General features: G+C 35.7%; 1 protein-coding gene across 2 annotated transcripts; it reads right to left on the reverse strand.

Annotated features, from left to right (window-relative positions):
- Positions 1-1078: 1078 nt before the first annotated feature.
- On the reverse strand, positions 1079-17283 carry LOC148869704 (Pentatricopeptide repeat (PPR) superfamily protein). 2 transcript variants are annotated; one of them, XM_088969184.1, is made up of 14 exons: positions 17173-17283; positions 15227-15407; positions 14990-15125; positions 14699-14861; positions 13745-13810; positions 13512-13609; positions 12792-12909; positions 12482-12688; positions 11316-11392; positions 5301-5394; positions 2689-2754; positions 2527-2604; positions 2281-2382; positions 1079-1383 (listed from the first exon to the last, which is right to left on the reverse strand). In XM_088969184.1, the coding sequence occupies exons 2-14, from the start codon at positions 15249-15251 to the stop codon at positions 1288-1290; spliced, it is 1326 nt and encodes a 441-aa protein (XP_088825310.1). In that variant the 5' UTR covers positions 15252-15407; positions 17173-17283; the 3' UTR covers positions 1079-1287. The 2 variants fall into 2 exon arrangements, with proteins under 2 accessions (XP_088825310.1, XP_088825309.1); XM_088969183.1 differs by lacking the exon at positions 17173-17283 and having other exon boundaries at positions 15227-15543.
- Positions 17284-17680: the final 397 nt, after the last annotated feature.

Consider the following 17680-nt stretch of genomic DNA (forward strand, 5'->3'; position numbering starts at 1 on the left):
ATTCACTGAATACAGAGAGAAGACAACACAGTTAGACTGCTCTTGCCTTATGCTCTTTTTGTTCCTGCTCTTGCCGCCCTACCTTGTTCGATCTCCAGTTCTTGGATTGGATCAACATTCGATCTTGATATTGTTTCTTGCCAGAAGAAACAATTTAGTAGCTGTGTCCCCTGTCTCATTCGATTCTTGCTGAAGAATCACTAGTTCTTGGCCTGCTGATCCTGCCTCATCCTAAACTGTGTCATCTTCAGTGGAGGAAGGATTTTGTACTCTCTTTGGGCATGAACACCTATGTTGGGAGGAGCATTCTTGCGTGGGTTCTGTATCAGATATATCCCTCCCTTTATTTGATTTCAGATTTGGTCCGGTTTGGTTACAAGAACAAACATTGAAAATACAGTTTTCTAAATTATGAATAGGATTCCCCAATGAAAATAAAGAAATTTTTAAAATTTCACTCAACCTTCCTATAAAGTTCGACCATCCATATGATAGATCACTCATCCTTTCAGGGCAAAGGTACTTATTTATCAATTAAAAACATTAATTCTTTCTATCTACATTCTACTACTGGCTCTTTTAAGCTCAACAATTTATATTATATGGTGCTTTTATTACTAAGAACTTACTCTCCACTAGGCAATTATGTACTAATCTCTCATTTGAATTTGATGCTCATGGATATGTTGTTAAGGACAAAGCTTCAGGGAAACGTCTACTAGTACTTCGAGGGGAGTTGCCTTGGTGGGTGAACGTACTTATTTACAAACAAACGTACTGCCATGGTAAGGAGTTGCCTTTTATGTTTTATCTATTAGACTTAACCTTGGAAAGTTCAACAAGGTGACCAGTCCATGAAAACAGAGACCTATAGTAGGTATTTATCATCATAAGTAGTGTTAAAACTCCAATCAGAAGTTACAGTATTTATTCAAACTCCAAGGTGACCAGTCCATTGTCAGGGAAACAATCCAAGTGGTTTACTACATTGCACCTTCTGTTAGCTTTCTAAATGAGTTCATTATTGTGAACATTCATGACAAGTTAGCTATAATTCCTTTGCGAATACTAGTGAATGTATACGTATAACTGCCTCTGAATTATTTTATATTAAATCTGGTATTCATTAGCCCAACTGAAGAAACATATCTAATGTGACAACACAAGTGGGGGAGAATAAAATAAAAAGAAAAACTAAGGTAAATTACTGCAGTAATGTAGAATGAAGAACTATGTAGACAACAAGCAAGTTAATGGGTGAACGGGAACATCATGTTTATCTTCCAACTAAGAAAACCTTGCAGGTCCAAATCTAGCACGCAAGTTTTCATACGTCCGAGAGACCAATAAGAGTCTTGGATCATCTGGAGGTATCTCACGATCCTGAAAATTAGTAGTCAAGAAGTTAGGACCTAGGGGCAAAACATGGAACAAGATATGTAAGTTGTGTAAGTGCGATGCCTATACTCGATGACTTGATTCCACACACCTTGCATATAGAGTTATAGAAAGAAAGGAAAGCATCACCATTCTGGCCTAAGAGGCCAAGAGAAAACAAATATGGACCTGTTTTTTTCTTTTTTTGAGAAAGAAAGGAAAGCATCACCTTGATTCTAATGCCCTATTTTTGTCTTTTTTTGAGAAGTTGAAGTATTCAATTAGTATCAGAAAATAATAGAACAAATATGGACCTGTACATTTTTATAGGTACTGTACATCAATCTGTAGCAAGAGAAAACAAAATGTTTCTACACAAAAACAATTTTTCAAATTAAACTGTCACATACCATCCATCATTCTAATTCTAGATATCTGTTGAATTTTGCATTGAAAAAATTCCATTCCTAACTTCGGTTTTGAATTTTCTATATTTCCATTCCGTCCTTCCACAGAGAATTTGTACTAATCAAATCAACAATTTAACCCAAACAAAAAACAATTTAATGCAAAACCTTTTTTAGGCCCTCTCAACCCTTTCCTTTCTTACAAAAATAAATAAATAGAACTTTCCTTTAGTCCTAAAATTATTCCTAAACCCTTCTTACCCCATCAGCCATCAGTACCCTCCTAGAGTCATCCTTAGATCATTATGGTCATGCAACACTCCCCCATTGACTTGGAAAAAAAAAAAAAAATCTTCCTTTTTAAGTGACCAGTATTTTCACCAAAACCAACTTGAGAGAACTTAAAAAACCCTTACACAAAGCAGGCACATCATTGAAACATATCCTTTTGACAAAGCATTAGATCCTGGTTAGCTGAAATGAGAAGGATGCTTGCCTTTAAACCATTGTAATAGGCTTCAACAGCAGGAAGAGAGACGTTGATTTTTCGAGTTTGCATCAAGTCCCAAATGTAATTGGCTGTAGTATATCCACCCGTCTGCACAAAATTATTAAAACCTTAATCATATAATTGAACAAAGGCAATCCGTTACATTTATTGACAAGAAAAGAAAGGAAAATATGGTAATAATATGGCTTTATAAAGGATATCCAGTAAATAAAGAAAAATCAATTTTCCCACCTTTTCTCCTGAGGCTGCAAGGAGTAGTTCATTTCCTATCTTTGTGTTCAAGAAAAAGCCTCTGGAGTTCATTTTTTCCTGTATGACAAAATATGGCAATATGAAAATTGTCCTAATATCAAGCAACCTATCTAGACCAACTATCAGAAGAATCAATTATACCAGAGTGTCCTGTGCAAGTTGCATCCCTCTTGGAGTATATCCAACCATGGCTCCATCCACTAGTGTCTATAGCCAGGCAAATTCAAGATTAGCATTTATCTTTTGACTTGTATTGTGATAAACCATAAATAAGGTGAAAAAATAGTTAAAATGCAAGTCATATATGCTTGCATTTTGTTATGTTCATGCTGTTGTTTTAAATTAGATTTTTGAGGTTGAAGTATTGGCAGTTGTGGAAAGGGTTGGCAAAGCAAGGGAGTTAGGTGTGCAAAAGCTGAGAATCCATTGGGTCCAAAGGACGGCTGACAGCATGGCTGATGCTTTGGCAAATCAAGGGGTTGGGAGATATCAATTTTTTTGGGCTCATTTTTAATTCTTGATCTTGGAGATAAGCTATCATATTTCCAAGCGTATTGTATTCCTCTTATTTCTTTAATTAATGAAAGTTTCAGTAACTGACAAAAAATGAAATATGATAAGATGATGGTATATAGAATAGAAAAACACATAAAATAAAAGAAGGAAGTGGAGTTCTTTCAAGTTTCAAGTTATCTTCCAGGTTCCAACTAATGGTATGTTGATATGGAGCTGCCACAAAAAATGAAATGTCATAAATGTTCAATTCATAGTTGTCAAGGCGACGCCTAGGCGACTAGGTGCTTTTCAAGGAGTGCCTTGCCCAAACGCCAAGAAAAAATGTGTTAGGCACATGCTGGGAGGACTGAAACACGTATATAGTATACAATATTTATTAAATAAAAATAAATATAAAATATATAATATTTTATTGGTTGGTTTTAGTTTTTATAATAGGACATGTTGTATGTTATCATGTTTTTGTTAAGAGGAAAGTAAAAACAAAATAATCTCAATGGTTTCACTTTGACAAAAGAATTGAATGAGGAAGAGGAGAGAACAACAGCCCTCCATCGTTCCGACACAATCCTCTAAGTGAAGGTGAGTTAATCAGTTTCCTCCTTCGTTTTGTTCTCTTTTTCCACTGGTTTAAAACAGTGGTTATGCCCTATTGTTCTCCTCTTCCTTTTTGATGGACTAAAACCATTCTTCTTTCCTGGTTTGAATCATATTATTGGACTAAAACAGGGACTCCGCCCCCTTCTTTTGTTCTTAAATTTCTTGTGTGTTTTCAGCTCTTTTTCCCTCATTATTGGTGTCTGAAATTCTTCATATTCTTCTTTTATTTTAGTTGTTTTTTTCACCAGCTTTTCCTAGAACAGGGTCTCCGCACCCTTCTTTTGATCTTAGCTTCTTGCATTTTTCAGCCCTTTTTTTGTTCTCATCATTGGTGTCTGAAACAGGGGCAGAGCCCCTTTTTTTATTCTTCATATTTTTTCTTTTATTTTAATATTTTTCACCTTCTTTTCTGGGTCTAGAACAGGGGCTCCGCCCCTTACTTTTCTTCATTTTCTTCTTTTATTTTAGTAATTATTCTCATCAAGCAACACTGCAAGAAACACAAGCACAAAAGTAAGTGCAGAATACATAAAACCAAAAAAAAAATAGTTTAGAAGGGGTAGAAATCCATCGGCTTATTATTTTTAATTTCCATTGCCTAGGCGAGGGCTAGGCACCTGGGCGCCCCATGGTCGCCTAGCCTCGCCTTGGTGCCTTGAAAACTACAGTTCAATTCCATTCTTTTCTTGCATAACTTTAGTCTATATTAACTTAATTATGAGATTGTATCAATATCTTAAATTTAGAACATATCTTTTTTTTTTATCAACTAGTCTGGTCAGCGCCTAGGAACCGACTAGTCATTGCATAAACAGGAGAGGCCAAAACATTGATTTCTGGTGAAGTGCCTTTCATCAGCATCATTAACACTACAATCAGACCAATCTTTATGACAATACAGAAATACGTTTCAAAGTTTAAAACCTTTTTTTTTATAATTGTTTCAAAGTTTAAAACCTTTTTTTTTTATAATTGTTTCAAAGTTCAAAACTTTAAGGATTTGGATTTGCTTCTGCATCAAGAACACATATTCTCACCAAGATCTTCCCTGTTCAGATCTGTGAAATCAGAAAGATGAACAGAATAACCGGAGCATCTAGGACTGTATTAAGCAGAATGGCCTGTAAACCTTCTGAACCAACTAACCAAGTAGGCCTACCAAAGGGAATGTTGATAGACCTCATATTCACATTTTAGTTGGCCTGGGACAGGTCCCAGGTCTATCTAAATTCAGCCCAATAAGGACCCAAGCTGAATGGAAATATGTGTGTTTATGTATTTAAGACAAAGATGCCTTGGTCTTGTCAAATGTAATTGTCAACCAGATTTGGAAGTCTTCTGGTTTATCTTTAGTTATGTAAACATAACAAGTAACACAAAGATGAAATCGGTAGGTTAGTTAATGATTTTTAACAAGAACATCGTATGTTACACAATAAAATAAAATAAAATAAAATAAGCAAGCCTATTACCTGCATAATGTATATATGTACAGGAGGATTATCACATTGGTCTAAATTATAAGTTATAATCAGGGCTTCTTGTGCCAGACATGATAAGTCCAATTGAACCCAAACCAACAAATTCACAGGCCAAGAAAGAAGCACTAGCTTCAATTTGAAATTATCACAACTTACTGCATATAATTCCACTGCAGGTGGCTTTCCTGAACTTAGGTAATCATCAAAAGTCTTCACCCCATGGTCAATGTCCCCAGAATGAAGATAGCACCTGTTTGGAATGGTAATTAACCAGTAGAAAAAGCTAGCTAGTTCCAACATCCAGGATCACCAAATTTACACACCAAGAAAGAAAAACCAGGGAAACCAGAAAATAATGTTACAGACAGTAAAACCGACAAGAGAACTATAGCTGGTAGCAAGGAAAGGCTGGCACAAAATGCAGTCTAGTAATATTGTTAAAGATAAATTTACAGAACATTGGCTTCAGATTCTTGCAATGCTCAGCACACCACCAAGGCGGACAAATGAATGGCAATCTTACATGTCTTGACCACAACAGCAACTTGCTAATATAAACTATCAAAGTTGTCATGACACCATGGGATTATGATAAAACAACAAATCTAGATAGAATATGACCAGTTTCTTTGACTGCAGAAGTGAAGAGTAGAATGAGCAGTGAGTATAACTATTGAAAATAACATGTGCTCAAAAAACAATTCTCCCAAGTCCCAACTGAAGCATTGTCATTGATATCAAGGTTCAATGTATTGATAATTATTGGTGCATACCATACAATACGTATAGATTTTAAGGGTCAATGATAAGCATTATCTCAAGACTTTCGACTTTTACAATGTTTCAATTATGAATAAACAGTCCAAAGTATGTGTATTAAAATTTTCAAAACAAAACAATATATAGAGGTGAGAGTTTCAATGGTTCCAAACTCTCAATACACAACTTAATCGTATTAAATTGTCAATACTTTGAACCTTGATTGATATGAATGTAACATTAGAAAAAGTTGCCCCAAAATATTGGAGTCTCAAAAAAGTTTAGCTAAAGCTTAATTGTATGCCATATTAGGATAGGCTATGTTACAGGTTAACATATACCAACCTACTTCTGTTTAACCTCTTTGTAGGGGTAGTTCAGACAACCCCAGAAATTTTACATAATTGTAAATGCTAAGTTTAATAGTTCAGACTACTGACTACCCAAACAACCATCTTGCAATTTCTGTTTTCTCACTACTGCTAAGGCTGTGTTTGGTTGCAATGCAAATAAATTTGCACTGATGCAAAATCATGACGGTGCAAATGATTTGAGTGTAAATTCTGACCTATTTTTGTTTCAAATTTTAGCTTACTTTCTTTGATTGCAGGGCAAATGAAGTAAATTAAGGCATAAAGCAGAATAAAGTAAAATCCAAAACAAAATTAAACAAGAATTTGCATTTTTTACATTTGCACTCCCATGCATTTATACTAGTGCAAATAAATTTGCACTGCAATCAAATACAGCCTAATAGATTGATAAAAGAACATCTAGTGCAAGGTAAAGAGGACAGATCAAATGGGAATCAAGGATAAGGGATTATGGTTTGTTATAAATAAACAAAATAACAAATTGAAAATTCATATTATGGTTTTGAGTCAAAAGAGAAGGAACTATGAATCAATACCTAGATCTAAATAGATTAGATTAAACAGAATTACTTTTAACCTTTCTTAGGGCTGCAAACAGATTGAATCAAATTGGATATACCTGGATCAAAATCAGTGTTTAGAAAACTGGAGCGGACCAGATGGTCAGACTGGTTGAATCGTGACCGAGGAGCTTGGCCAGTTCGGTCTTACCCCAATAACCGCTTTCATTAAAAAACTGGTCAAAACCGGCTGACCAACCAGTTTAACCAGAAAACCGGTGAACTGGTCTCAATCAGTGTTTTAAAAGCGCAAGGCACAAAAAGGCACAAGGGCCAATTTGCACCCGAGGTGAGAGGCGCAAGGTGAGGTGCAAAAATACAAAAAAATGCTAAAAAATTAAAACGCAAAAAATAAAAAATATTAAACATAATATTAATAAGAAATATAAACTTAAATTTTAAAATTAATGGTTTAAAAAACCTATTATCTAAAATTAAAATACATAAACATAACATGTAAAGCATATTCAAATGAAAATTTAAAATAAAATCAAACATATAAAAGCATGCAAAGGCCACGATCTTTTTTTTTCCTCAATTGCATTACTTCAAGTAGCTAATGTGATGTAAAACATATTACATTCTTGGTTCTACGAGTCAACTTTGTGCCACGCCCCTCAAGGCAAGCCCAAACAAGTCCATGTATGGGTCTTAAATTCTTAATTCTCACACAAAAAATAATGATTTTATATATTTTAAGTATATTTGTGTATATTATATGTTTTTTATATATATTTAATATTTTCTATATATTATAAATTAATAAATATGCATTATATAAATATATATTTATAATATATAATTTATTATTTATTATTTAAAATATAATAATATATATATTTCTGATTTTTTATAATATATTGTAAATATAAAAAAACCAAACCGATTAACCGATCAGCTTCAATTCAGTTTCGGTTACCGGTTTTCCAAAAACCGATTATACCAGTTCAATTCCAAAATAAACCATGAGCACCCCCTATCCTTCACCAATTGAAATTTTAAAATGCGTTTAATAAGATTTGAACCCATGACCTCTTACTTTCATTTATTACTTAATTACCATTATTCCACCTGTTAACTTGTTTAAATTAATGACTCTTTATTGTACATATTATTTTATTATACATGTATTTTAAAGAAAATGTAAATTAAGAGACTTGAACCCTAGTCATTTGCTTTAAAAATTAATGAACTTGCCATCCATACACCATCTTAGGTATATTAAAAGTTGTAAAATATATTATATATAGTATTTATATGACCTATAGTATATATATATATATATATATGCCATGTCATCATGGTTCAACCCCGGTTGAACCTTTGACCCATGAACCTCCCCCTTCTCCAGTTCTGTCTGGTCCGGTTCTCTGAACGTTGATCAAAATATTTCTGATAAAATGTTAAGTATTCATTATCTCTATGGCAAAAGATGTACAGTTTGTAGTCAGAAGCCATATACCTAGACCCAAATATGATTAATTAATATCCAGATTTTAATGATCCAATCAAATATTATCCATCGGATTTAGAAATGGATCTGGAATTTAAGTCAGATTGATTTCAGATATTAAATTTCATTAACAAATTAAGCTAAAAATGATCAAAATTTTATATATTACTAATACATTTTTATGGGCATTAAGGCATTTCAATGAACTAAAAATGGCTGATAATGTATTGCATGAATAAAAATTGAGAATAACTTCTGTGAGACTTGAAGTCTTTAATAAACAGACAACATTCAAATCAACATTACTAAAAGATGCAATATAATTTTTCATGTAGAATTGTAGATATAAGCATATTGGGTCATACTGGATTAGAAAGGAATGGATCTGTATTCTATCTAGTTATAAACAGATCAAATTCCAATCATCATTAAGGCTGTGTTTGGTTTGAAGGAAAAAGTAGGGAAAGGAAGGGAAAGATAAGGAAACCTTTACAAATCTTGTATAGGTTTCCCTACCTTTCCCTTACCTTTTCTTTCAAACCAAACATAGCCTAAATGAATCAGATTCAAATTTGAATTGCAAGCTGTACTACAAGGTTTAAAGATCTGCGAGAGGTTAAACCTGGTAAATATAGTGGTTCAAGGAGACTCCAAAATTATAATACTCAATGCACATGGCAACATCAACATACCTTGAGATAAGCAAAGCAATTTGCTAGAGAAATAAGAGTGGTTTGGATGCATAGAGCTGCAAACAATGTTGCTGAAATCGGGGCTATAATGTAACTGAAATCGGTTTGTAAGAACAGTAGCACCAGGTAGCAGTAAACACAGTAAAAGATGAGAGAAACTCCTGATCATGTTTCACATCTTCCAAAATTAAGGTTTTCATACCACGAACTCACAGTAATTCCAAACTAGTAGTCTAGAAGGTTTATTGACCACACCTGTTAGAAGTGATCTGTTACAGCTGAAGAGTATAGAAGAGTTAGGGGAAGAAAGTAAAAAGGACTTGGATGGATGTAGTAACACGCTCATAATTTAATGATGAATGTGATATTGAATGGAATGGAATGGCTAAACAGGATTCATGCCTCATATAGCTAGGACAAGGCTTAGATGATGATGAAGTCTAGAAGGTTTATTTGGGATCTTATCTATTCGTCCTACATGACACAAGAAAGCCAATGCATTTTTTTTCTTTTGATAAATAAGAAAGCCAATGCATTACTCAAAACTACCTGCTAATGCAGGATGATGGCTCCAATACCAAATGATGTAGAATGACTATGGTGGGTTGACCAAATTTTCTGTATTTTTTATTTGTTTATTTTTGTATTTTTGTTATTTAATTGTGGCATCACCGGTTGGCTCATTTGACCCAAACAGTTGAACCATTGACCCACCACTAGGATAGGGAAGTGGTTCTATTTCTAGGTTGAATAAGTACCCACAACACAACTCATTAGGTCTATCTAGTGGGTGATTCAACCCTCAGTAACATGGACCAATCCACAGTAATACAGTGATCGGTCCACACTATCTTGCAATTTCTCATCCACATGTAAATATTGTGGGTCAGTCCACAACACAATATATCCAGACATTCTTATAAAGTTTTGCCATAAGTGACCAAGATTTTTTTGCTGACAAGGCATCCCCATCCACACCACGGTACAGGATGCTTACAAAAGTGTGGTGTGGTTTCAACAACACCAAAGGGGGGTCCAGTGGATTAATCCACACCATGCAATTTCTCATCCACAATACAGAACACTCCCTAAATAGGCGGATTTGGCCAGTTGGCCAAGTTATGAATGGGGTGGGGGTGGGGAGTTACATGGGTTGGGTCAGGAATTGCCACCCCTACAACAATGGTTTATGACAGAATAACTCATGATATCTACTTCAAAGAAAAAGACCCAATAGTTGTTTGTGTCCTCACTGGTGTGCTCTGTAAAGCTGATGGTGAGTCTAAATACCATTTACTAATTTCCTGTCGGTTTACTAAAGTCATTTGGGAATGGTGTACTTCTTTGTTTGGGTGAAGGTGGACCACCCCCTTGAATGTGCAAAGTTTATTCAGTTCCATGCCGAGTTGGCCAACAAAAAGGGCCAAGATTATGTGGAGATGTATGAGGGCTGAAGTTTGTTGGACTCTTGGGAGGAGAGAAACTCGTGGATCTTCTCAGAAAAGGAGAGAAGCTTGGAAATAATATTGGAGGTCATCCATATTAGGGTGATACATTGGCTGAAAACTTTCGCATTGTTTGCAGAATTCTCAGTAGATGAGATGCTAAAAAAATGGAAGGAGATTGCAGAATTAGCTTCAGCTAAGAAATACTTGCAATAAGAGATGAACATGGGAGTCTGTTAGCTATGTTTTCTGGACCAATAGGGGGAAGGAGATTCCTTGAGGGGTGACATACTTGCAGCTCTTGAAGGGGTACAAAGAGTCAAGGAGATGCAATTTAGTAATCTGATCATATAAGGAGACTCTGAAGTTATGGTGAACTGGTTAAAAGAAGAAAACTCTAGGATATGGAATTACAGCAATGAAAAGAGAAAATTTAAGTGGCTGACTAAAGATATTGAAATTCAGTACAAATGGATAAAGAGAAGTGCAAACTCACTGGCAGATGGTCTAGCTAGGCAAGGGGTGAACAGAAACTCTATATTTTGGGCCGTATTGTAATTGTATTTTGGTGTTCAATGATTGTTCTAGGGAGCTAAGATTGTTTATCCCCCTTGCTTTGTAATTTTCTTAATCTTAATTAATACATTTCACAGTTATTGATCAAAAGAAAAAAAAAAAAAAACTCATGATATCTTCATTCTTCAATATCAATTCATAGAAGAAAACTCTTCAGCATCAAGTCCAAAAATAGATAAATAAAGCAAGGAAAACCATGGTCGCAACAATACAACAGAAAGACCTAAAATTATATGGATTTTACACTCGTCCAATACAATTCCATGCATATAATTTATAGAATACTATGAAATCTGTAACTAAATCAATTACCTCATAGTTTGTATCACAATGAAGACATCTGGAGTTTTATTATCCTTCTTAAGCATCTCTAAAAGTGTTTCCAATGCCTACAATTATGAACAAAGGTTAAAGTTAGTGTGGATAGAAACACCACAGGAAAAAGAGACTTATTTGATATAACAAGAAATATTCCTAAGTATTCAACAATCATAGCCATGAAACATCGAATTTCAACAAAAGAATTTTCCCCATTTATTTCAGGATCCCATTTCATTAAAAACTTCTATTTTGTTCTTTTCTTTCATTGCACTAGTGTAAGAACACATATTATGCGCTTGTGTAAGATTGGAGGGTAAAAACAAACAACTTGTATGAATTAACTTTTTGTGGCTTGCACAGAAACCAAGGCAGGTATCTGCTTTGTATTGTATAGATGTGTTGCACCAAGGCATATTGTGTGAATGAGCACTTGCAACCAGCATAGATGTAACACTTGTCTTTTTTTTTGTTTCTTTTCTCAATTATCTGTCTATTAAGTACACATGAGAGAATTGTACCATAACAATGAGGGAGCTTGGGTGCTATGAATGTACAAAGGTTGCCCAAACATCATTTTTGTCAATGTTTACATATCATTATTGACACTTCGAAACTTTTTTCTTTTTTTTTTCCGAAGAAAGTAAAGTATAATTGTATTAAGTATAAAAAAAGTGCATACAAAATGGTTTTGTAGAAAGAGTTTCTGTACATATAATTGATACTATGAAATTCATAAAAGAAAACCTCTTGATATGCATAGAAATCCCTAAATTACTCAATAATGGCGATTTTGCATGAACCATACAAAATGACCATAACCAGTGAAAAGCCAAGCATTCTTTCAGCTTCACTTCACAAACCATAGAGCAGGCTCAGAATGGTGGCAGAAGTTATTAACTATATTATACACTATTTTACCTACTGAACAAAGGTAGCGCTCCCATTTGAAGTTGTTACACTTTAAGGTCAGTAATGTTTTCATGTACAAAATTATACGAAAATAATACAGGATTTCACATCATCTCATCATCTATACAAATAAGTGCATCTGTCTATACATGAAACCAGAAGATTACTGTGACACTACCAGAACAGGAATAAACAATCAAACGTAAGGTCAGTAATGTTTTCATGTACAAAATTGTGCGAATCAATACCTCTGTACTCTTAAGTTCTGCACAAGCATGAAATGCAACATGATAAACCGTCAATTGCCTATTAAGGAATCCACGCCTGTGAACATATTCAGCAGTTGAGGTGTTATAAAGCTCTTCTTCAGAAACTCCCATCATCACATTTTCTGCAATATCACTTGAAGCTTCAACTGATGACCAGCCTTTCGACTGCTCAACAAGCTCAATTATCTTTTGCATGAAGGCAAAAAAAAATGTTAGACAGAACAAATACTTCTAACAATTGAATGTAAGACACATTAAGTAGGACAACTAACAATAAATGCCAAAGTACCTTTTTAGGTGTATCATCTGTTATAGGTGTCTTGTTCCTATGTGCAGCTATTAATCCGGCATAGCAAAACTTGTTCAAACCAAGACCAGCTGCAGTCATATCACGGACAATTGCATACCTGGAAATTGAAAGAACCAACTAGTTGGTTAAGGGCGTTAGTACAATCTGATGGTTGACAAATCATCACCCAGTTACAAGAACCAACTAGTTCATAAGGGCATTCAAATGAATATATTAATCAAAACTTTCAGCTTGACATAACAACAGAAAAATAAGAAAACCAGCCTCCTTTTTTAGGTCCATTAGTTGGAATAAGGTTTACACCCTGAATTCTTCTTCATTGCACTTCACTATCAGTGAAACTAAGAACAAGGATAGAACTTATTTTGCTTCTAAGTATGACCAATATAACTGTAAAAGTAAAAGACTACATCATATGAAGCTTTAAAGATGCTACCTTGGTCAATCTATGAAATTTATCAAATAAATTTTGGTGATTTAGAGGTAACAATTCTTTATCTGAAGACTACGCAAGTCGCCTGGGCAGTGGATGGTGGGTAGGTTGGGAATTAGTGCATTTCATGGGTCAATATCCACTAGGAGTCATGTACTATGTAGTTTTTTTATTTGATTGGTGACAATGTACTATGTAGTTAGTGAGTCACCAAATCTGACATCCACAATCAAAAGAGTGTGTTTAGCCATGAAAAAATAGCATACACTTGATCTAGTCGGCCAGCTGCTGCACACGCATTGAGTAGACAAATGTATGTTTGCCCATTTGGTTTCACCTCATTTTTCTTCATCTCTTCCAAAATCTTCAACACAGAGTTTAAAAACAAATTAAAAACACCAAAACACTCAAAAATATTTGGGATTTCAAGCATTAAACAGTAAAAAAAAAAAAGAGGTAAAATAAAATGGCATATGAATAAAACCTAAAGTACACTCACATGGACTGCAGGGTCAGAATTCTTGCATTTTCCACAGGTTGAAATCAAGAAATTGTACAAAGCAACCTACAACATAAATACTAACCGTCATTGTGGTCATGTACTGAAAAACACATAAAGTTTAGATACAAAGAAATACTCAAAGTGGAACAGAAAAGCATCAATAACTTTAGAAAAAAGTTCATGAGGAATTTCAGAAAGGATTAAATTTATCATCACAAACGTAAAGGATAGTAGTTACAATCAGGATTTAACACTTTCACTGGTCTAAAAAGAAAAAAAATGAGGCATATCTTACTCCCACATGCTTACTTCCCAGGTGTTATCTATGAATTTGACTTAATTGACCACCCTTCTTCAAGAATCAAACTTTTACCAAAAGCCACCTGCTCCTGAGGATTTACAATTTTAGCTACACACTTTATGACTAAAATTGTCTGTTAAGGTAAAATCTCAGGATGGAAAGCCTGAGAATGAGGACTTGAGTCTGAGAGTGACCACTTTGTTCAAAAAACAGCAGAGGTCAGGTCTGTATCCAGTCCACCTCTCCCATAATCATTGATAGCCAGGACCAGAATTGGGTAATAGTCTTCATGTTATGATTGAAATTACACGGATAGACAGGATCAGCATCGTGAAGAACCTTACATGTTTCTAGCAAGTAAAATTTCTGGATAGTCCAACCCACGCTTCAGTTATACATGACGAGTTCTACGGGTTCAAGGCCAATTTATACAAATTTTTCAACAAAGAGAATGACCACCTCTTACAGATAGTTGGTGCCGAGATACAAATCAAAGGCTGTAGATAATACTTCAAACACTAATTTCTCAGGGATACTTAAATTTAAGCTCCAAACTGTCACCAATTCAATTTACCAGAAAACAATTGGGAAATATGATTACTCTGCACACTATATTGTTAATACAATATCAATTGAAGATTAATACTTACATCGGGCAACAAACCCATCGCCTTCATCTCGTCTCTGAAAAAGAAAGCATCTTGCAAGCGAGCTCCCTTCATTGTCCCAACAATCAGAGAATGGAATGTATCTCTTGTGGGTTGGATTCCATCGAGCATCATGTCGTCATAGACATCTCTGAGCAAGTAATGCCTAAACCAAAACAACATGAATATCGAATAGAAATGTTTAAAACCCAGAAAGGCAGGAACAAAGAGGTTGAAGAAGAAGAAGATGAAGAAGAGAATAGGAGAAAATAAGAGCAAGTGAATGCGCGTGACCTTCGCTGAGCAGTGAGAGAACCCACAACGGTGTTATACTCTGAAACATTGTTGGCGTAATTTCTCTTGGCGTATTCTTCAGTCGTAGTAGCGAAGGGGCGGAGACCCAGAACTCGTACCAACGCTCGGCGGTGCCCTGAGGAGAGATTAGCATGAAGAGATAAAAAAACATGAAAGCTGGAACTGAATGGCAAGTTCTGCCTCGAATGGAAACGAGATGGGTTGATAGAGAAATACCAGAAATGGCTTGTATGAGCTTCATGACCGAAAAAAAGAGAAACGAAGCAGGAAGAGAAGATGGGCAAGAGAGGGTCTTCAAGCTTCAGTTGATCAGTGATCCTTCATTTCGGTATTGAAGGGTTTAGAGTTCTGAAAGCAAGTAGGAACATGGTTGTGCCGCCGGGTGCACTAGTCATGGCTGCAAGAAGACCCACAGTCAATTGATCTGAACCGTTGAATTCTTTTGGCTGGGCCCTACTAAAATAGAGATCAGACATCAAAAGGAGTTTATTTATGCAACTCTATCTTTCACGGGCCCGTTAAGCCCGTTTGATGAGCCCGGATCTCCTGGAATTCAGCCATACATCGGGAATATCTCCAGTACAGGTTAACCCGTTTGGGAGGGTTGAGTTTAAAATTCAATAAGCTGAGGGTTCAGCTGCTTTAGGGTGCATGTGAATCTCCCGCCCCACAGCCGCGGCGGTAAGGGTTCAGCTGCTTTTGCTCCGAAAAGATTATCTAAGGAGGCTCAAGGGGACAGCCCAAAAACTCATGACTGTACTGACAGCCAATTTAGGCTATCCAAAATTTTGTTACCATGCTGTGTAGGGCCGCTTTTGTGAGATAGAAGCGCGGCAGCAGCTTATGACTCTTAGAGGTGGGCTCCACGTGAACAGTATATAAGCCAATGTTAGATTAAAAATTCAGGGGCCCAAATCAGCTATGGGTCACTGCCCTTTTTTTTTTTTTTTTTTTTTGTATTTAAACGCAACAGTTGGTAGTTACTGTCCGTTTGGCCCAGACAACGGATCCGGTTCGAAGAAGGGTACACCCTTGAATTGTTTTTTGTTAAAAACTATTGATTTGATGAATAACCCACTGATCCAAGTGGTTGAACCATCAATAAATTTGATGATTTGCTCATGAGATGGGAAACATAAAATAGTGTTGGTTCGAAATACAATACAACAAGTCATACCTACAAGTGGTCGAGGGAAAGCAATAGATGGGTCTTGAACAACATCAAGAAAAATTCTAAAGTCATGAGCAATACTTCTCATCTCGCATAGACAAATGTAAATTTCATGTTAAACAAGCATGCACGTATTATACAATTTGTATGGTGGTAGAATTCCTACCACAGTATAGGATTTGTTTCCATTTATATAGGTTCCATCTATTGCACCAATGCAGTTCAGCATTTTGACACAAAATGGTTTGAATAAATACACCTACACCTTGCATATATGGTTTTGATAAATAATAGAAAAAATAACTAAGGAGGTGACTTCATGGATACTTTGAAGAAAGGGTAAAACTTGGGGTTGGAGCAGATCTCACATATTGTCTCTCCCGAATGCTGAAGTTGATTAGCAATATCACAGTTTGACCATCACTAAGGAGTCATCTTCCTCTTAGCTCTTGATAGATATTTAGGCTCAGTTTGGAAAAAGCACAAATGCAAGTTTGTACTCCTTCCAAACTGAACTTTAAGAAAACGTCTCTCCATTCTAAATAAATCAATGTAAAACATTATCGATGCATTGTGACCCAATCAAAACACCATCCCTATAAGGTATCTTGTGCATGTGCCATTTCACATATTACTTAGGCGCACCCATCACTGCAAGTACGATGGCATCTCATTTTCATCATTATAATAGACATCAATATCACTCTCATCAAAGTCACAGCCGAATCTGCTCTCTTCAACATGCTTAGCTGATGTACTATCACGTTGATCACTTTCAGTAGTAGAAGGTAAGGTGCAAGGTCATCATGTTCTTCTATGGTTGACTAACAATCCAAAATATATCCAAATGTGTTCCCTAATTCTCTCCATATATCATCCCCATCAGCCATTCCTTCCTACAATTTTGTGGAAGGTTCTCACTCAATGAAAGGAGATAAAAATGATATAAAAGTAAAAGAAAATCGCGAGAAGACTACAAATCTGACATTACCTTCGAAAGAAGTTGCCGAAGATGATGCCGGCGAGAAGACTATTGGAAGGCGTGAGAGGAAGACGATGCTTGGAGTTGCTGCTCTCGACAAAGTTTTCTCACTTTCCCTTCTCAGTGCATAAAGAATTTTGAGAACCCGTGTCTCATACCTTTCTTGTTCCATCCCAGTGTTTTCCTCAAAACAAATGCATGAAAATTAGAATATTCCCTAAATATTCTTCCCATCCCATCCACTTCTAAGCAACCAAATGGACTGTTAAGGCATGGGGGGCATGGCTCCCCTCTATGGTTCTACTACCTTGGCTCCGCTCCTGTTGGGGATGGCCTTTCGCCAAAGTCTGTAAGCTGTTTTTTCCATAAGTTCTTGTTTAGGAGGATTGAGTGTTCATTTGAGAGGCCTACAAATACCTGGAAGGCCAAAAGTAAATTACAAAGACCCACCTGTACTATGGGGTCTATGACAAAGACCCCCCCATACTATAACCATGAGACAAAGACCCCCTTTCTA

Source organism: Nelumbo lutea, chromosome 2, assembly GCF_056320005.1.
Source record: "Nelumbo lutea isolate HS-2025 chromosome 2, American lotus-T2T, whole genome shotgun sequence".
NCBI lineage: Eukaryota > Viridiplantae > Streptophyta > Magnoliopsida > Proteales > Nelumbonaceae > Nelumbo > Nelumbo lutea.

What these genes read in the sequence shown, in the direction of transcription:
- LOC148869704 (XM_088969184.1), bottom strand. Translation starts at nt 15,251, where the DNA reads ATGAAGCTCATACAAGCCATTTCTG. An exon ending in CGATGGGTTTGTTGCCCGAT is followed by an intron (nt 13,811 to 14,698) that starts GTAAGTATTAAT and finishes TTTATGTTGTAG; the next exon opens with GTTGCTTTGTACAATTTCTT. An exon ending in ATTGTGATACAAACTATGAG is followed by an intron (nt 5,395 to 11,315) that starts GTAATTGATTTA and finishes CATTCCAAACAG; the next exon opens with GTGCTATCTTCATTCTGGGG.